This window comes from Rhyacophila brunnea, unplaced genomic scaffold (assembly GCF_057557595.1).
Source record: "Rhyacophila brunnea isolate RB1 unplaced genomic scaffold, BYU_Rbru_1.0 scaffold_16, whole genome shotgun sequence".
Classification (NCBI taxonomy): domain Eukaryota; kingdom Metazoa; phylum Arthropoda; class Insecta; order Trichoptera; family Rhyacophilidae; genus Rhyacophila; species Rhyacophila brunnea.
In genome coordinates, this window is record NW_028232816.1 from 26,011,855 (window position 1) to 26,027,253 (window position 15,399).

At 35.8% G+C, this 15,399-nt stretch overlaps 1 protein-coding gene across 2 annotated transcripts in view; it reads left to right on the forward strand.

Moving 5' to 3' along the window:
- Positions 1–14,724, forward strand: part of LOC147074559 (midasin) — a 97,649-nt gene extending 82,925 nt beyond the window's left edge. For both annotated transcript variants that reach the window (XM_085943382.1, XM_085943383.1), the window contains 15 exons: positions 1,360–1,483; positions 1,953–2,088; positions 2,442–2,517; positions 3,135–3,372; positions 3,462–3,566; positions 3,665–3,841; positions 4,002–4,367; positions 4,751–4,946; positions 6,577–6,749; positions 7,819–7,944; positions 8,857–9,050; positions 9,793–10,013; positions 11,329–11,534; positions 13,292–13,645; positions 14,157–14,724. In XM_085943382.1, coding sequence (XP_085799508.1) covers positions 1,360–1,483; positions 1,953–2,088; positions 2,442–2,517; positions 3,135–3,372; positions 3,462–3,566; positions 3,665–3,841; positions 4,002–4,367; positions 4,751–4,946; positions 6,577–6,749; positions 7,819–7,944; positions 8,857–9,050; positions 9,793–10,013; positions 11,329–11,534; positions 13,292–13,645; positions 14,157–14,348 — 2,884 coding nt within the window. In that variant the 3' untranslated portion in view covers positions 14,349–14,724. The remainder of the gene's footprint in view (positions 1–1,359; positions 1,484–1,952; positions 2,089–2,441; positions 2,518–3,134; positions 3,373–3,461; positions 3,567–3,664; positions 3,842–4,001; positions 4,368–4,750; positions 4,947–6,576; positions 6,750–7,818; positions 7,945–8,856; positions 9,051–9,792; positions 10,014–11,328; positions 11,535–13,291; positions 13,646–14,156) is intronic.
- The last annotated feature ends 675 nt before the right edge of the window (positions 14,725–15,399 follow it).

Consider the following 15,399-nt stretch of genomic DNA (forward strand, 5'->3'; position numbering starts at 1 on the left):
TGAGTTGCGCACGCCGCTCAACGCTTCGAAGAACGCGCCAACCCTGGACGGGGTCTAAGTAGACTTTTATCTTGATTCTCGATATCTCAAATAAAATTTTTCAAAAATAACGCACCTGTAACAATACGAGGTGAGGTGCGGGTAAAGAAATAATAATATGAAGTAGTCTTATTTTTTCATTGTGTATATTTTTGTCTCCCTTTTCTGTATGGATATGAAATCATTTGCAATCGCTAGTAACTATTACATTATAAATTATTAATAGGTAGGTATTAATTGTTCTGACGGTGTTGTGTAATTATTGAATATTACAAGCCATTAATTGGCCACCATCTTGGTATTTTATGGGCTTCCAATTCCAAAACATCAACATAAAATTTGTATTCAGCACCATAAATCGATTGCTTAAAGTCAGACAACGTTATGTCAATCTTTTCTAATTTCTTATTAAGGCCATGCATTAGTTGAGGCACGGTCTAAAAAGATCGTTGCTAGGCGATGCGCGGATTGCGGGTCGCGGGTGCAAATGACGCCTGTCAAACGAAATATTATTTGTCATATAAATCCAACATACGTCCATTTTATGTTCTGTTTATTGTTCTATTAGTAACAATAATAATATATTCATTGACATGTTTTCTTTTTAAAGTAAATGGGTAACGTTTTTAGTCATCTTTACACGATTTTAGAATTAATTGACCCGTCGCCATCACGCAGCAAAGTGACGTGTTTCCGGCTCGACATTCTCTCACTGAATGGCAGCAAGTCCAAAATTTCGTCGCGCGTACAGTTGAAAATTATTTGGCGTTTCACTGATGCGTCACCTTAAATCGTCAGTAAAGTTTAACGCTAACTGCATAAGTTACCCTTGTTTTCATATTTTTTTAAAACTATCCCTATAAATTTTAACATCATCATAAGCAAGATAAATGTACAATACACAATAAATTATAAAATATTAACATTAGGTTTTAAATAAACATTTCCCTTGTTGAGTTACAAGAATCTAAAATAACGATTTTTGGCTCTCCTGTAAAGTTGCACTTTTGTAGATAGTGTGACACTAAGCCCTCGAAATTATATGCTCAAAATCAATCAAATCAGACAATTATTATAGGGAAATTGAAATTTTAGTCGCCGTCTTGTTTTATCTGCCATTGAGTTGTAATTTAAAAAATTGGATCTGTACAGAAAACTCATGTACATTTCTTCCTTAATTTAAAATTCTTTATGACTAGTTGTTCCTATTTATCTTTTTAAAACTTCTGTAATTCTAAAGTGACCATAATTCGAAAATAAGTTCAAATTACAAATCACACAATAAATTTAATATTGATTCACATGTAATATTTTTTACAGATTTTGTATTCCCAGTGATCTTGGATTAGAGGGAGAGGGCGAAGGTCAGGGAACTAAGGCTGGGGGAATGGGATTAGCAGATGGAGAGGGAGAAAAGGATGTTTCCGATAGAATAGAAAATCAGGTATGTTGTGTAAAACCCAATAATGATTGGTGGCGCTTTTAGCAGTGGACTGTATAATTTTAAGGTGATGGTGGATTCTGGATCTAGGGGGGGGTTTAATCAGTCTGTAAAATAATTGAATTAATCAATAAGATGTGGTTTAGCGGTAACAGGCTAACGCGCACACCAGTTGCCTTGAGCTGACTCATGCGCGATGGCTGTCTTGTGGTCACTGAATGTACATTGCGTCATGGTCTACTCGTGAACCGTAATTGCTCGTCGTCTGGTTTTGTGACAATACTGGGATTCGAGGGAGGTGGGGAGAAAGGTATGAATGTGACCACAATCGGCTCAACCAATGATTGTTGTAAAGAGTGTCCAAAGTGAGCTTTAGTATGAAAATAATATTTTAAAATAGCCTGTTTATACAAATAAGATAAAAGATAGGTAGGTTATGAAGATTGTTTAGAAAAATGAAATATTGTTTTAGGATCAACTGGATGATGCTCACAAACCCGGCGAAGAAAAGAGTAAAGAAAAAGACAAAGATTGTAAAGAAGAAGATAATGGAATTGAAATGACCGACGATTTTGAATCTCATCTTCAAGACTTAGAGAAGAAAGAAGGTATGTATACCATCAATCAATCTTTATCAATGGCTTTACAAATTTGTATTTTTATTTTATATATTTACTGTTTCATTCTTCAGAATACTAATAATAATTCTAACATCGCTCTTGATCGTTTTAGACATAATTTTATTATAAAAAGCTTCAAATTACGTAAATTGACGGATCCGTACATCACAGGAGCGTAAATTGAAATGATACATTCGGGGGCGTTCCTCATTTGAAAACAAAACTGGAGGGTATCGTTAGTTCACAGTTTCAACACGTAGACAAGAAGTTCTTGTTCGACAGTATTGTATAATATCGTAATAATTTAATTAACATGTTTGTACAACATAATTCATCAACAGGCTCGGATAATGAAGAAGAAGAGGACGACGATGATGCTGACAAGCAGATGGGTGAAACTGAAACGGGTGCTGATAAGTAAGAAAAATAATTAATTGACATTGTGATATTATTTTATGGTTACTTATTGAAAATAGTAATTTGTGTAAGAATTAGGTTTGAACTAAGTTTCAGTCGGGCACCAAATCTTATCTGATGGTTACCATCTCAACTCAATAAACGAATATATATTTTGTTAGATTCTAAGTGTAATTATTTGCAATCAAGAAAAAATAAAGAATCTTTGTATATTGGTGATGTTGGTGTACCTCAAGGTTCACATCTAGGACCACTCTTGTTTAATTCACTGTTAGTTTTTAACCACATGCAACAATATTACAACACATAATATGCCATGAAATTGTATCTGATCTGGGCATCGTAAATACTGAGAATATCGGAACACATCATCGTGCTATTTTTTTGATAATAGTCTGATTCGTCACACTATTATGACAATCGATGCAACTTGGCTTACTGAAACTTGCCTAGTTTTTAATCGATCTATGCTCCACGCTTGTCAATATATCAGAATATTATTTTGTTGTGAGTTTTATGTTGATGTATTTTCCACATCATGAGTCTAAAAGAGAGACTAAAATTCCATAGATGTATAATATCATAAGTGCGAGATTGACAATATTAAAATATTGCAGACTGGACGAGCAAATCTGGGGTTCAGATGACGAGGAAGAAGCCGATGAAAATGAGAATCAGAATCAAGAAAAGGAAGAGAAAGGAGATGGTAAACCGATGGACGATAAACAGATGGGTGCGAAAGAAGACTCCTCGAAGAAAGAAGAAGAGTCAGAGGCCGGCGGGGATGAGAAAAAGAAGGACAAGAAGAAAAAGGATATCAATGAGATGGAGGAACCAGAATATGACGATGATCAGGTCAATAAATAATTTGCCTTTTCATGCATAATCTGATGACAACAATTTTCAATTATTTGTGTATAATTGACATATTTTTTTTTGTATAGGTCGATCCATATCACGGCAAGCAGAAACCCCTGCCTGAACCAGAACCGATGGACCTCCCTGATGATTTGAACGTCGATGACCAGGAAGGCAAAGAGGACCAAGAGGTTTGTCAATTTTTTCTAGAAAAAAATACAAATTTGAATTATAAAGGTCACGGATACGGATACCTGTACGAATATTTTATCTTTTTTTCAATTTTCAGGAGGAAGGTGACGAGAAGAATCCATTTGAAATAGATGTGATGGATGATAAGAAAGAATCTCTCGAGGAAAATGCGAACCAAGAAGAGGAGTCGGATAAGAATAATAAAGACAAAGGACAGACAAAAGATGACCGAGATGACATCACTGATGAAGAAGATGGGGATCCAGATGATAAGGTATATTATTCAATATTAATAAATGGTTTTTTTCTCGTATGTAAGGTCAGTTACACAGTTAATTGTGTAAAGCTAGGAATGTGCAATCTCATTTTACAACGTATTTTTTGTATTAACGTCTAATGAATATATGTAAATTTTGAATATGTATCTTGTTTAGCCGGAAGATTCTGAGAAACAAGAAAAGATGGACGAAGACGTCGATGACGAGAACAAATCTGACGAAGACGGCACCGAGGTCGACCAGAATGATCCCGCCACCGAAGAAATGCCACAAGAAGAAGAGGAGGAAAGTAGTAAGCCGCCGCCCAACATTCCAGGAGACGAGAAGCTCGAAGATAATCCAGAAAATGCTGAAGATCCCGCTGAAGAGAACGAGAAAGAGGCTCCGAAAGATGAAGCAAAACCGTCACAGGATAAGCCTACGTCGGAGGACAACGTGGAGAGTTCTGCTGCGGAAAAGGGCTCCAAGGATCTGGTGCAGACCAATCCACAAATTGATAAAGAGCAGGAGGCAGCACCTTACGTAAGTAAAGTTTGCATTTGACTTTTAAAGTAAGTGTGGCAAGCACATGCAACAGAAGTGAAACTCTATTTTACTTTCCATTTTCATAATCTTTAACATCGTTATCGTCAATATATGGTAACTGTGCACGTCATCACTGTAAACCATCCAATTTTCACTTCGACTAATGATATCCACCAGGGAATACAAAAATCATGGAAAGTGCGTTGCCGTCTGGGTAACTCTGTAACAAGGTTTAATTCTTGAGTGCGGAGAAATACATTATTATTGTCAGTTCTATGGTAAATGTGACTATGAATATAAATTATTAGACTAATGATAATTCATTGTTTTTAGATACAGTTTATTTATGCAGTGAAACTATGTTGTTATTTGTCTTCCAGGAACAATCTCAAGAGCAAGATGGCGATGAGAAAGATGCAGTCGGACAATCGGAAATCAGTGAAAATCAGAAGGGGCACAAGGGAGATAGGCAAGACCGACCCCAGAGCAATGCCAGGGAGAGTGCTAAGAACGAAAAGGAACAGAGGAAAGACAAGAGAAATAAACCCGGAAGCACTGATCAGGACAGAGCATTAGGTATGTATGATTTTATCATTATCTTTGTAAATGAATCGGTGGCGAAGGGTGGAGGTAGGCTGTTCAGATCCGCCGTAAATAGTGCACACTAAACTTTGTTAGTCATATGTATTTGTTTTCATTGAAACATTTGAGGCATGGCTTAATGAATTTAAAAAAAATGAACCAATAATATGTGTAATATGTATTCTTAATCCAACGAAAACAAATAAGTATGAATGAAAAAGTGTGCACAATTTTGTCATATCGTTCAAAATATACCAAAACTATTATGGTTTGGTTTAGGCAGGGCTTAATTGATTTTTGAAAACTAACCAATACCATCTGTAAATTATAGTCTTAGTTCAATAAAAACAAATACGTATGGCTAACAAAATTTGATGTGCACTATAGCGGATCTTAACAGTCAACCTCCACCCTTCGCTACTGTATTATATTTATATTACCTTATTTTGGTTTCCGTGGCTGTTAATTGTATTATTTACAAACTGCCTTCAATGATCCCCAGAATTTAATGATAGTTAATTATGTTGCAACTACAGTATAACCCCTATTTTACGTTTTTTAAGGGACTGAAAAAAAAACCTAATTGGAGGGAAAATCTAAAAGGGGGGTATAGAAAAAAAGAACATTTAAATTTTATGTTTCTAAAAGAATAACGTTTTATTAAAAAACAACATTCAATTAAAATTTTGGTACTGTTCGGTTATACCGGAGGCAGCGGAAAACGCATTTTGAAAATAGCCGATAAACTGGATTATTTGTTAGGTTAACCTAACCAAACCTAACCTAACCTAACCTAACCTAACCTAACCTAACCCAACCTAACCGAACCTAAACTAACCCAAACTAACAAATAATCCAGTTTATCGACTATTTTCAAAATGCGTTTTCCGCTGCCTCCGGTATAACCGAACAGTACCAAAATTTTTATTGAAAATTTTTTTATCTTTTATTAAAAAAATCATGTAAGTATATTAGTTTGTTGCATTTTTGTTTTTTTGTTACGTAATTTCAAGACTATATAAACATTTAAAAATATCAGCAAAGCTTGTAAAGTAGGTTTTTAAACCCTCGATGAACCTCATTGCTTCTTCTTTTGTTGGAATATCAACCTCTTCTTCATCATACAGTTCTTCAGCAGACAAGTCTGCTGATGTTAAATGACTGTCACTCGCCGACCAATCACCGTGCGCCGTTCTAAAGACACGGAGTTTTCCCTCCAAACATCTTACGCCGTTTGAATGTCACGACCCAATCATTGTCAAGCGCGCGTAACTCGCATATTTTGAATATTTCCGACGTAAATGCGGGTATTAAATGTACTGAAATACATCGGGACTGAAAAAATTACACGCAATTGCCGGGAAAACGTGAATTCCGGGCACGTAAAAACGAGGTTATACTGTATGTATTTTTATGATTTCAAAATTTATAAAAGAAGTATGTCATTGATCTTACCTACAGAAAGAGGTAAATTCAAGACTACTGTAAAGGTTTATTTTAACATTAAATAATGCTGTAATATGTAATATATCTCCATACACTGATGAAGCGTTGGAAAGTATAATATGCACTCTTTAGAATTTGTGGAAATTTGACAGATGGTGGAAATGTTTTTTGTTTACAGGTGAAGTGAAAGAACCTGTTCAGAAAAAAATGAAGACTTTGAACATGCAAGACAAAGAAAAGGAAGCTGACGATAATAAAGAAGATGAAGAAGGTGCAAGGGAGAACGATAATGATGAACTTGAAGCCGATCTCTATCAGCACATCAAACAGGCTAAAGAAACCGATACTCAGGTAAATCTATAATAATCTTTCAATGATGGCAAAGATTGGCCATGTATCCATAACATTGATTTACCACAGTTGTATTCAATCCATTTGACAGAAGGGCCGCAGTATGACGAATTACAACATTATTCCACGGCAAAATCTATTATGCATCACAAACTGCATTGTTCTCTGAGTAGTTTGCAATACAATATATGTCATTCGATGCAGTGATTCCCGTTTACTGCACCAAGTGACAATTGTTTCAGTCTCACTATTTATTTTGTCATATATATGCCTAAAATATCTTTTTTTAGAGCAGTTATTAATTATTATCAATATATAATATTATGACTGAGTATGTGTAGCAATCATACAAGGGTGACACACTTCGATATTTATGCTTTGTTGTCAAAACAAATCAGAGTGGCGGAAGCGATTGTCAGAATTTCCTCAATCATAACCAAGATCAACAGTGTCTATTATGATTTATTTAATTACCATAATGACTCTTGTAATGTATTGATTTCATTGTATAAATAGCAAGGACGATCCATAACTCGTCACTACTCCACTCGAGTCCAGTCACTCAGTTACTTGCTCACAGTCTCTTGCTCCTGACATTCGACATTCGTATTTCGAGCGCGAGCTCGTCACCCGATCATCATCGCTACCGGATCGTGGCTCCTAGCTACCGCGATTACTCTGCACCGTTAATCTTTACTCCGACCATTGTAACTCTGTACTCTGCATCAAGATAATAAACATCTACATCCGTCTACACCGCTGCTGCCTCAATCAACTCACCCACCTACCTCATTCCATCCGCAAATATCTATAAATAAATTATTTTATAATTAACTCTTAACACAGAAAACAATTGTTTCATATTTTCTTCTTTGCATTTCGATATGAGGATTTTTCAAATTTTCATTATGCCCTGCTGAAAAATGATCAAAAATGAGTTACTGCTTTGTTCACTGTGAGTGTCCGTCTATATATTGTGTATTACAATAAATGTCAATAGTTTAATATGTAATTCTAGAATTGTCCGGTAGATCGATATGACTAAAATCAATTGGTTTTCTTTATCCAGGCCATAGATGCAGCAACGAAGGAGCAAGCAGAAAAGCAACCAGTGCCGAACAAGCCCGATGATGAAAATGCAGATGAAGTCAATCCTGATGATGACATTGAAATGGATATACCTGAAGATATGGAGGTATAAATTTACTAATACCTCATGAAGCTGTTATTAAAAAAAATAACTTTATATTATTACCTTTATTGACACCTGCATATGACTAATAATTAATTTTATTGACATATTTGCTTTAGTTAGACCGTTTGTTTATAGACGATTCCAGAAAAATAAAGCATTAAACTGTTTTAGACATTTAGGCCTTTTGCTCATGGAGAAACTAAAATCCGACGAACTGGTGGTTCCTGATGGTGATGATCTTTATGGAAATTTTCTGACAGCCTGTAATTATACAGGCAGGAGTATTTCTCAACTTCTGCTACAAGTTTTAAATTAAAAATCGGTTCGCCCATCTTTAACTTTTGACGTCTTGACTTGTTATTGCTTGTTCAGTTCAGTTCAGTGCTACCAATATTGGCAAGAAAATATGATTTTTCATCAAATCTACTGATATTGGCACCACAGTTTTACGGGAGACTGGAAACTGAGAGACAAGCATTCGCATTTCTTCAGTTTAGTAGCGGACATTTTGAAACTGAGAGATTCCAGTCTTGCCATGAGCAAGCCACCATTGAAATACATTTGCTAGATACTAGCTGGAATTTTAGTTTCGGTCTTGTCTTTTTTGAGTATTCTCGTGAGCGGAAGGCCTAATAAGCTATAAACGTACCACATTATAAATAAGGTTTGATAGTTTTGATGGGTAACGTAGGCCAAGTGAGACAAGCCGATACGACAGATGTGATGTAAAATAAAGTCGACAATAGCGACCATAGATAATATTTATATACATCACATCTTCTTTTGTGTCTCTATAATAAATATGTAATTTTAAATTAATTAATTTCAAATAACGTATTTAATATAAATATTATATCTCGTTGTCCGAGAGATCTGTACTGAATTATAACCGTCATTGTTGCAATTTGGTAGGTCGATGAAAGCCCGGTTGATAAATTGGAGCCAGAAAACGTTAGCCAGGATAAGAAGGAGACCAAAGATAAGGCGTCTGATAAAGGTGAAAAGGGAGATGATGCTGCAACCGGAGAGACTGCTTTGGAGGTGGAAGGCGACAATGTCTTGACGATGGGTGTGGAGAGAGGAATGGATACCTCGTATCACACCAAGTATGTTTTTTTCATAAAATTGGGATTATGCGGTAGCTTCCAAGGGAAGGGGTAGGTGATAAATTAACAAGAAGCAAAAATATTTTGGAATACATAACTGAAATTTTATATTTACTGGGGTAGGTACAAATTAGTGTGGAGTTCTTTGGAGATACGCACACAAGAAAGGTTGAATGACCACTTTAGGAATGCTCATCCTTCATGGCCATCCGACATGATTACAGTAGTGCGTAGTGAATTTTTAGTTGCAAAAACTATCTGAGTGATTCATAGCGGTTTATTTGTACATACCGCAGAACATATTATGTACATAGCACAAGATAGATGTGTGAAAGCCAGTCACTACGAACCAAGTGTTTGAAGCTGGATTTGATTTATAACTTTATGATGGGTCAGGCTATAAAACGGAAAAAACACAAAGTGTCCTCAAATATTACCAATGTTAAATGCGTGTTTCGTTAACATAACAGATTTAAAAAATGCAGGTGTAATAATGAAAATGACATTCGACAAGTGTTTAAATTTCTCTTATATTTTTCCACACTCGATATTCAAACCTTGTTACAGTCTCAACCAGAAGACAACCCACTTTCCATTATTTTTATGTTTCCTGACACATCCACATTTTTATTAATACAAATGAGCATTAGAATTTTTTTGTACAAACCGTGTGAAAACATATTTTTTGACTGTTGAATTGATTATATGAATTTCGAATGACAATTTGCGTTATTCCCAACAGATTAGACATGGTTCGCGTGCCATTCTCCGCATTAGAGCCGTCGAGTGTGTCCGGGGCATCGTTCCGAGATGCTGTGCGACAGCCGACTGCCAGTGGAAGTGTAAATGCAGAGGAGACAGCCGTGTGGCATTCTCTGTGGGGCCGCACCGCCACTCAAGCCAGGATGCTTACCGAGAAGTTGAGGCTCGTTCTCGAACCCACAGGCCTCAGCAGACTTGCAGGTAATGTTTATTGTATAATCAGTCACATTAGCTATAGTTGGGAAAGTGGCGTCATCGAAGTCGTAATTCATAGGTTCAGTCCTGCGGCTGGTCAATAACATGTATTTTTAATGTATATTTGACTCAATGCAAGAAAACAATGGGTTGGGTGAATGGCTAATAACCATTCCTCGAAAAAAGGGTGGTTCATATAACCACTCTGTGGACGCTCATATGTGTACAATTTACTTTATTTTGATGTCGAAACATCTTAGCTCACTGCCCACCCCCAAAATTTGACTAGTAATCTCAGATTAATTGTCTGAAAATTAATTGATAAAACTGTCAGCTTGGCCAGGCAGGGAATAGATGAATGTCTCCCGTAAGAGCCTGTCCACGTGGCGCGTTTTTACGTGCAAGTGACAAATTGCGCGTTCTCCAGGTACATGTGACCCAATTCAGCTGTCCACAAGCGCTCGCGCGTTTTGATTCTCGCGCAACGATCACCTGCAAACGTCAGACTCTGGACAATCGCAGCGTTTACAGCCATTACAAAATGAAATACGACCGCTGGGCGCTCGAACGCGAGACTTTTTATTGCTACTCCCAAATAAATTACGTCACCTAGGTTGTAAAGTGCGGAGAATAGGTATTGGAAGTAATCGGGAAATACAAAATCTCATAGAAACCGACTAACACCATCGAGTTGTAATGCTTTTTTCTACACACGCGTTTGGTTTTTTATGCTGATTCAAAAATGAATTACGTCACATTTTGTTTCAAATGCGCAAACTACGCCGTATCTGGACGGAAGACATTTCTGGTTCTCGAGCGTAAATCGCGATGGGAATCGCGCCATGTGGACAGGCTCTAAACTGATGACCAATGACATAAGGCATGTGTATGCTCGAGTAGAGGCACCTTTTCATGCTGTCACTTGTCATTATCAAGGATTTATTACTTAATTTCTTTTTCTTTTGACCATGTCCGATCCCAATATGATCATATTATGGGCCTCCACAGAGTGGAGGTGTCACATAATTGGACATAGTTATGCAGAAAGTAGCCAGTCCACAAAAAATAAAAAAATAAGATATGATATAGATCAGATGCGAGAAGGTTTTCTCTACGTTCTGCTGAAAAAAGCCAAGCGGCAAACAAATTATTCTTGAAATAAAATACTATTTACAATTTTACATACATTTTTAATAATCATGTTGCTAAAGTGCCATTATCTCAGCTCCACATTATTGTGGACTGGCTACATTCTGCATAACTACGTTCAATTTACAGTTAATTAAATTTCTTATTGTTTACACAATATTACACATTTCAGGTGACTACCGTACTGGAAGAAGAATAAACATGCGCAGGGTAATCCCATATATCGCATCCCACTTCAGGAAAGACAGAATTTGGTTGAGGAGAACCAGGCCAGCCCGCAGGGAATATCACATCGCTGTAGCCATCGATGACTCCAGTTCCATGTGTGACAACCAATCCAAAGAGTTGGCGTTTGAGAGTTTGGCTCTCGTATCACAGGTAAGGATATTCGGCTGCACTGTCAATCAGATATGCCAGAAAACTATCACTCGGTAATCGTTTATGTTTCATTCAAACACGTTGAACGAAACTTTCTCCTTATAGACTGAGCTTAAACATATTATTGTCATTGAGATGTTAAAAACTTCTGCAGATCTATTCCAACTACATAATTCCCTGACAATAACACCATGTCGTTATATTTTCACGATCCAAGATAACCCCAATTTGTTAATAATGTATTTTGTGCTCAAAACGGTTATCTAAATGGCAATTGATACCTGTGTTTAACCTAAAGTCCGAACTAATGCTTCGGGCGAAGTTGTGTTTGCTTAAATGGTTATCTAATTAACACACCCGGCGAAACTGTCAACGAAAGTGTTATTTCAATGTTTCTTATATCACGAACATTCAAATATTTGTAATCAATTTTAGAAGCCTCCAATTTAACATGTCTCATTTTAATAACCTCCACTGTATATAGTCATCAGTCATCGCAGAATTATTAATTACAAACACTAAATGAGGACAAGATGTAGATAAATTGAGTTAATATAAAATTTACAACTTAATTCTACCTTTATTTTTGTGCTATAATATAACAGCTTTTTGTCTTTCTCTCTAAGGTTTTAAGGTTAACCTCAGTTGAGGCATGGTCTAAAAAGATCGTGGCTGTGCGATGCGCGGATTGCGGGTCGCGGGTGCAAATGACGCATGCCGAACGAAATATAATTTGTCATATAAATCCAACATTTAATGTTCTGTTTATTTTTCTATTAGTAACAATAATAATATATTCATTGACATGTTTTCTTTTGAAAGTAAATGGGTAACGGTTTTAGTCATCTTTACACGATTTAAGAATTAATATCCCCGTCGCCATCACGAAACAAAATGACGTATTGACACCTCGACGTTCGCTCTCAGACTGCCAGCAAGTCCAAAATTTCGTCGCGCCTATAGTTGAAAATTATTTGTCGTTTCACTGAAGTATCGCCTTAACAGTTCAACAATGAGGCTGAAAAAGTTAAGCTAATGATAATATTAGCTGCAAGTCATTTTGTATTGTAGATTCAATCGTAGCAAATTCCACTCTGTCTTCGTCCTGTATCTGTCAAACATTCACTTATTCTGTCAATTCTATGGATGATTAAATGTACAACTACTATTGCCAGGATTAACTTTGAAATTAGAATTGGTGTTGTTTTATTAATAACTACATTACATTGAACATGTTTGACTTGTACCGAAACCGAAGCATCCATATTAACCATTATTATTTAGAATTTATATGAACAATCACAAAAATATATCGCAAGCAATAGTCACTATGTCATACGTCCATTTTAACAAAATGTCTGAACGAACAGACTGTCATGCAATATACTGAATATTTAGCCCTCGTAGTCCAGTGCGTAAGGCACTGGCCTCTCATCTGAGGGCTGTAGGTTCAATTCCTGATGAGGTCACATTATATTTGTGATTTTTTCTAAACCTAGGTGTTCATGTGATTACATATTTCACTTTGATTACTACACTACTGTCATTGGACCTGCTGTGGTGTTAAAAGAAATGTATATATGATATTTTTTTCTTTAGTAATGTAATTTGGTTATGTATTTCATAAAACCATGATGTACGAATCCAGCAATAAATTAAAATACTAAAACACATTTTGCAGACTCTTTGACAGAAGTATACCATTGTATATTGCATATTATTATAATTTATGAGTATCTTATGATTTCTTTTTTTAGGCTTTGAACTTACTGGAAGCGGGCGAACTGGCAGTGTTGAGTTTCGGCGAAGACACAAAAGTCCTGCACTCATTCGGAGAGCAATTCACAGAGAGCTCCGGCTGCAAACTGCTTCATCATCTCACATTCCAGCAGACCAAGACGAGGATCGCGCATCTAGTCGACTTCTCTTCTGTCATGTTCGAAGAGCAGTGTTCTGTCAGCAGTGCTCCAAATGCCAAATTGCTCCTTATCGTGAGCGACGGCCGAGGCATCTTCTCAGAAGGAGAGGCTAGAGTTGTTCAGGCAGTCAGACGAGCAAGACAGCAAGGAGTATTTATGGTGTATTTGATTGTGGATAATCCAGCTAGTAAGGTATGTACAAAACATTTCCTATATACAGGCGGCCCTCAGACTTTTGCAATTAGTTCCTGAAAATGTGTTCGAATGTTGAATGTTCGAAAGTAGAAGGATGTAAAAAAAAACATCAAAAAGTGTACTTTTAAATATTTATTTATCAATGTATAATAAAGTTAACAAGGCGTATTAGTAGTCAGGTGTTTTCTTGATAAACTCGTCAAGAGGTTGGAGAGTGAGGAGGTGACAAGGAGCGGAGCAGAGACGAGCGACTGCATGGAAGCGCACAGTTTTTCATTATCAACAAAAATCTAAATTTTAAGAAATATACGAAATAGCGGATTGTGCGAAAGTAGAACGTTCGAAAGTCGAGGGCCCCCTGTATATTATTCCAATATGCTTTTTGATTACGTTGATATTTTACTGATGACCTATTTTTCTTTAGCATGGTTGAACTTTAAATGGTGTATAGTTGCCACATCTTGTTGATTGAAGTGTTAATATAATATTGTGATTTCCGTTTTTGCAGGTATCAATCATGGATATCAGAACACCGGTCTTCAATCCTGCGACCAGTGAATTGGAAAGGTTGGACTCCTACTTGGATTCGTTCCCATTCCCGTTTTACCTCATCCTCAGGGACATTGCCGCTTTACCGGCCGTACTCAGCGATGCGTTACGGCAGTGGTTTGAACTTGCCGCAAACATTGACAAGCAGTAAAATGCTCAATATTACCTTATGTATAATTTCGTATGTTTTGACAGTTTTAATTTATGTTTTTGTTATTGTTTTAAAGAGACTAGGCACATTTATGTGCGTATATTGGCTACAGTCAAAGCCAATAAACTTCTTCCTTTGCTCTTATATTTTAATGGTAATAAAAAAGTGAAGCTCATTTGGTTTACCTCTAAATAGTTATAAACTTGTAATGTTATCTAACATTATATTTCTTAAGACTATAATATTGTTATAGTATTTTGTAATATTATCTTGTCATATTATACTGCTAAGAATAATAACTGCCTAAAGTGTTCTGTGATTATTTGGATATGTACAATAAAACTTAAAAATTATAAAATTTTATTCTACTATATAATGGTTTAATTTATTTAAAATCGAAGAAAAAATTGTACAGGCTGACAATATAATATAAAAAAATGAGTTTGAAGCAGTTTTCACCGGAGATAGAAATAGATCCCGAACAGAACACTGAGAACTCCTGGATTCCAAATACAGTATAATCTCGATAATTCAAAATCCAAGGGACCGTGAAAATTTGATTTCGAATTAGCGAAAATTGCTATAAATCGAATTTTCCGAAGAAAAAAAAAATTTCGTCAATTTGTATGGAGACAATGTAGTATTAAAAATAGTGTTACGTGGTATTTACCAGTGAAAAAAGTAATGCAATGGTGAACTAGTTCGAAATATGTGTTTTTTACACGTTGTAATTAAGCACTAATTACTGAGTAATCAGACATCCAGTTAGATAGGTACTTACCAAGAAAATCTAATCTAGATTCATACAAATTCAAACACAGGTACCTATGTAGGTGTTTGTTGTATTTAAAATAAAATTCTTTAATATTCAATAAACAATAATAAAAATGTCAAGTGAACTCATTAAGTCAATTAGTGAACTAGTTCTGTCAAACAAAGGGTCACTGTATTCATTATTGCCAGTTTAATCTAAACATTCAGTTATCAACATAAATTTTAAAAGAAAAGAAACTCATTGTTTATTAAAATACAAGTTAGTTACTTAATAATT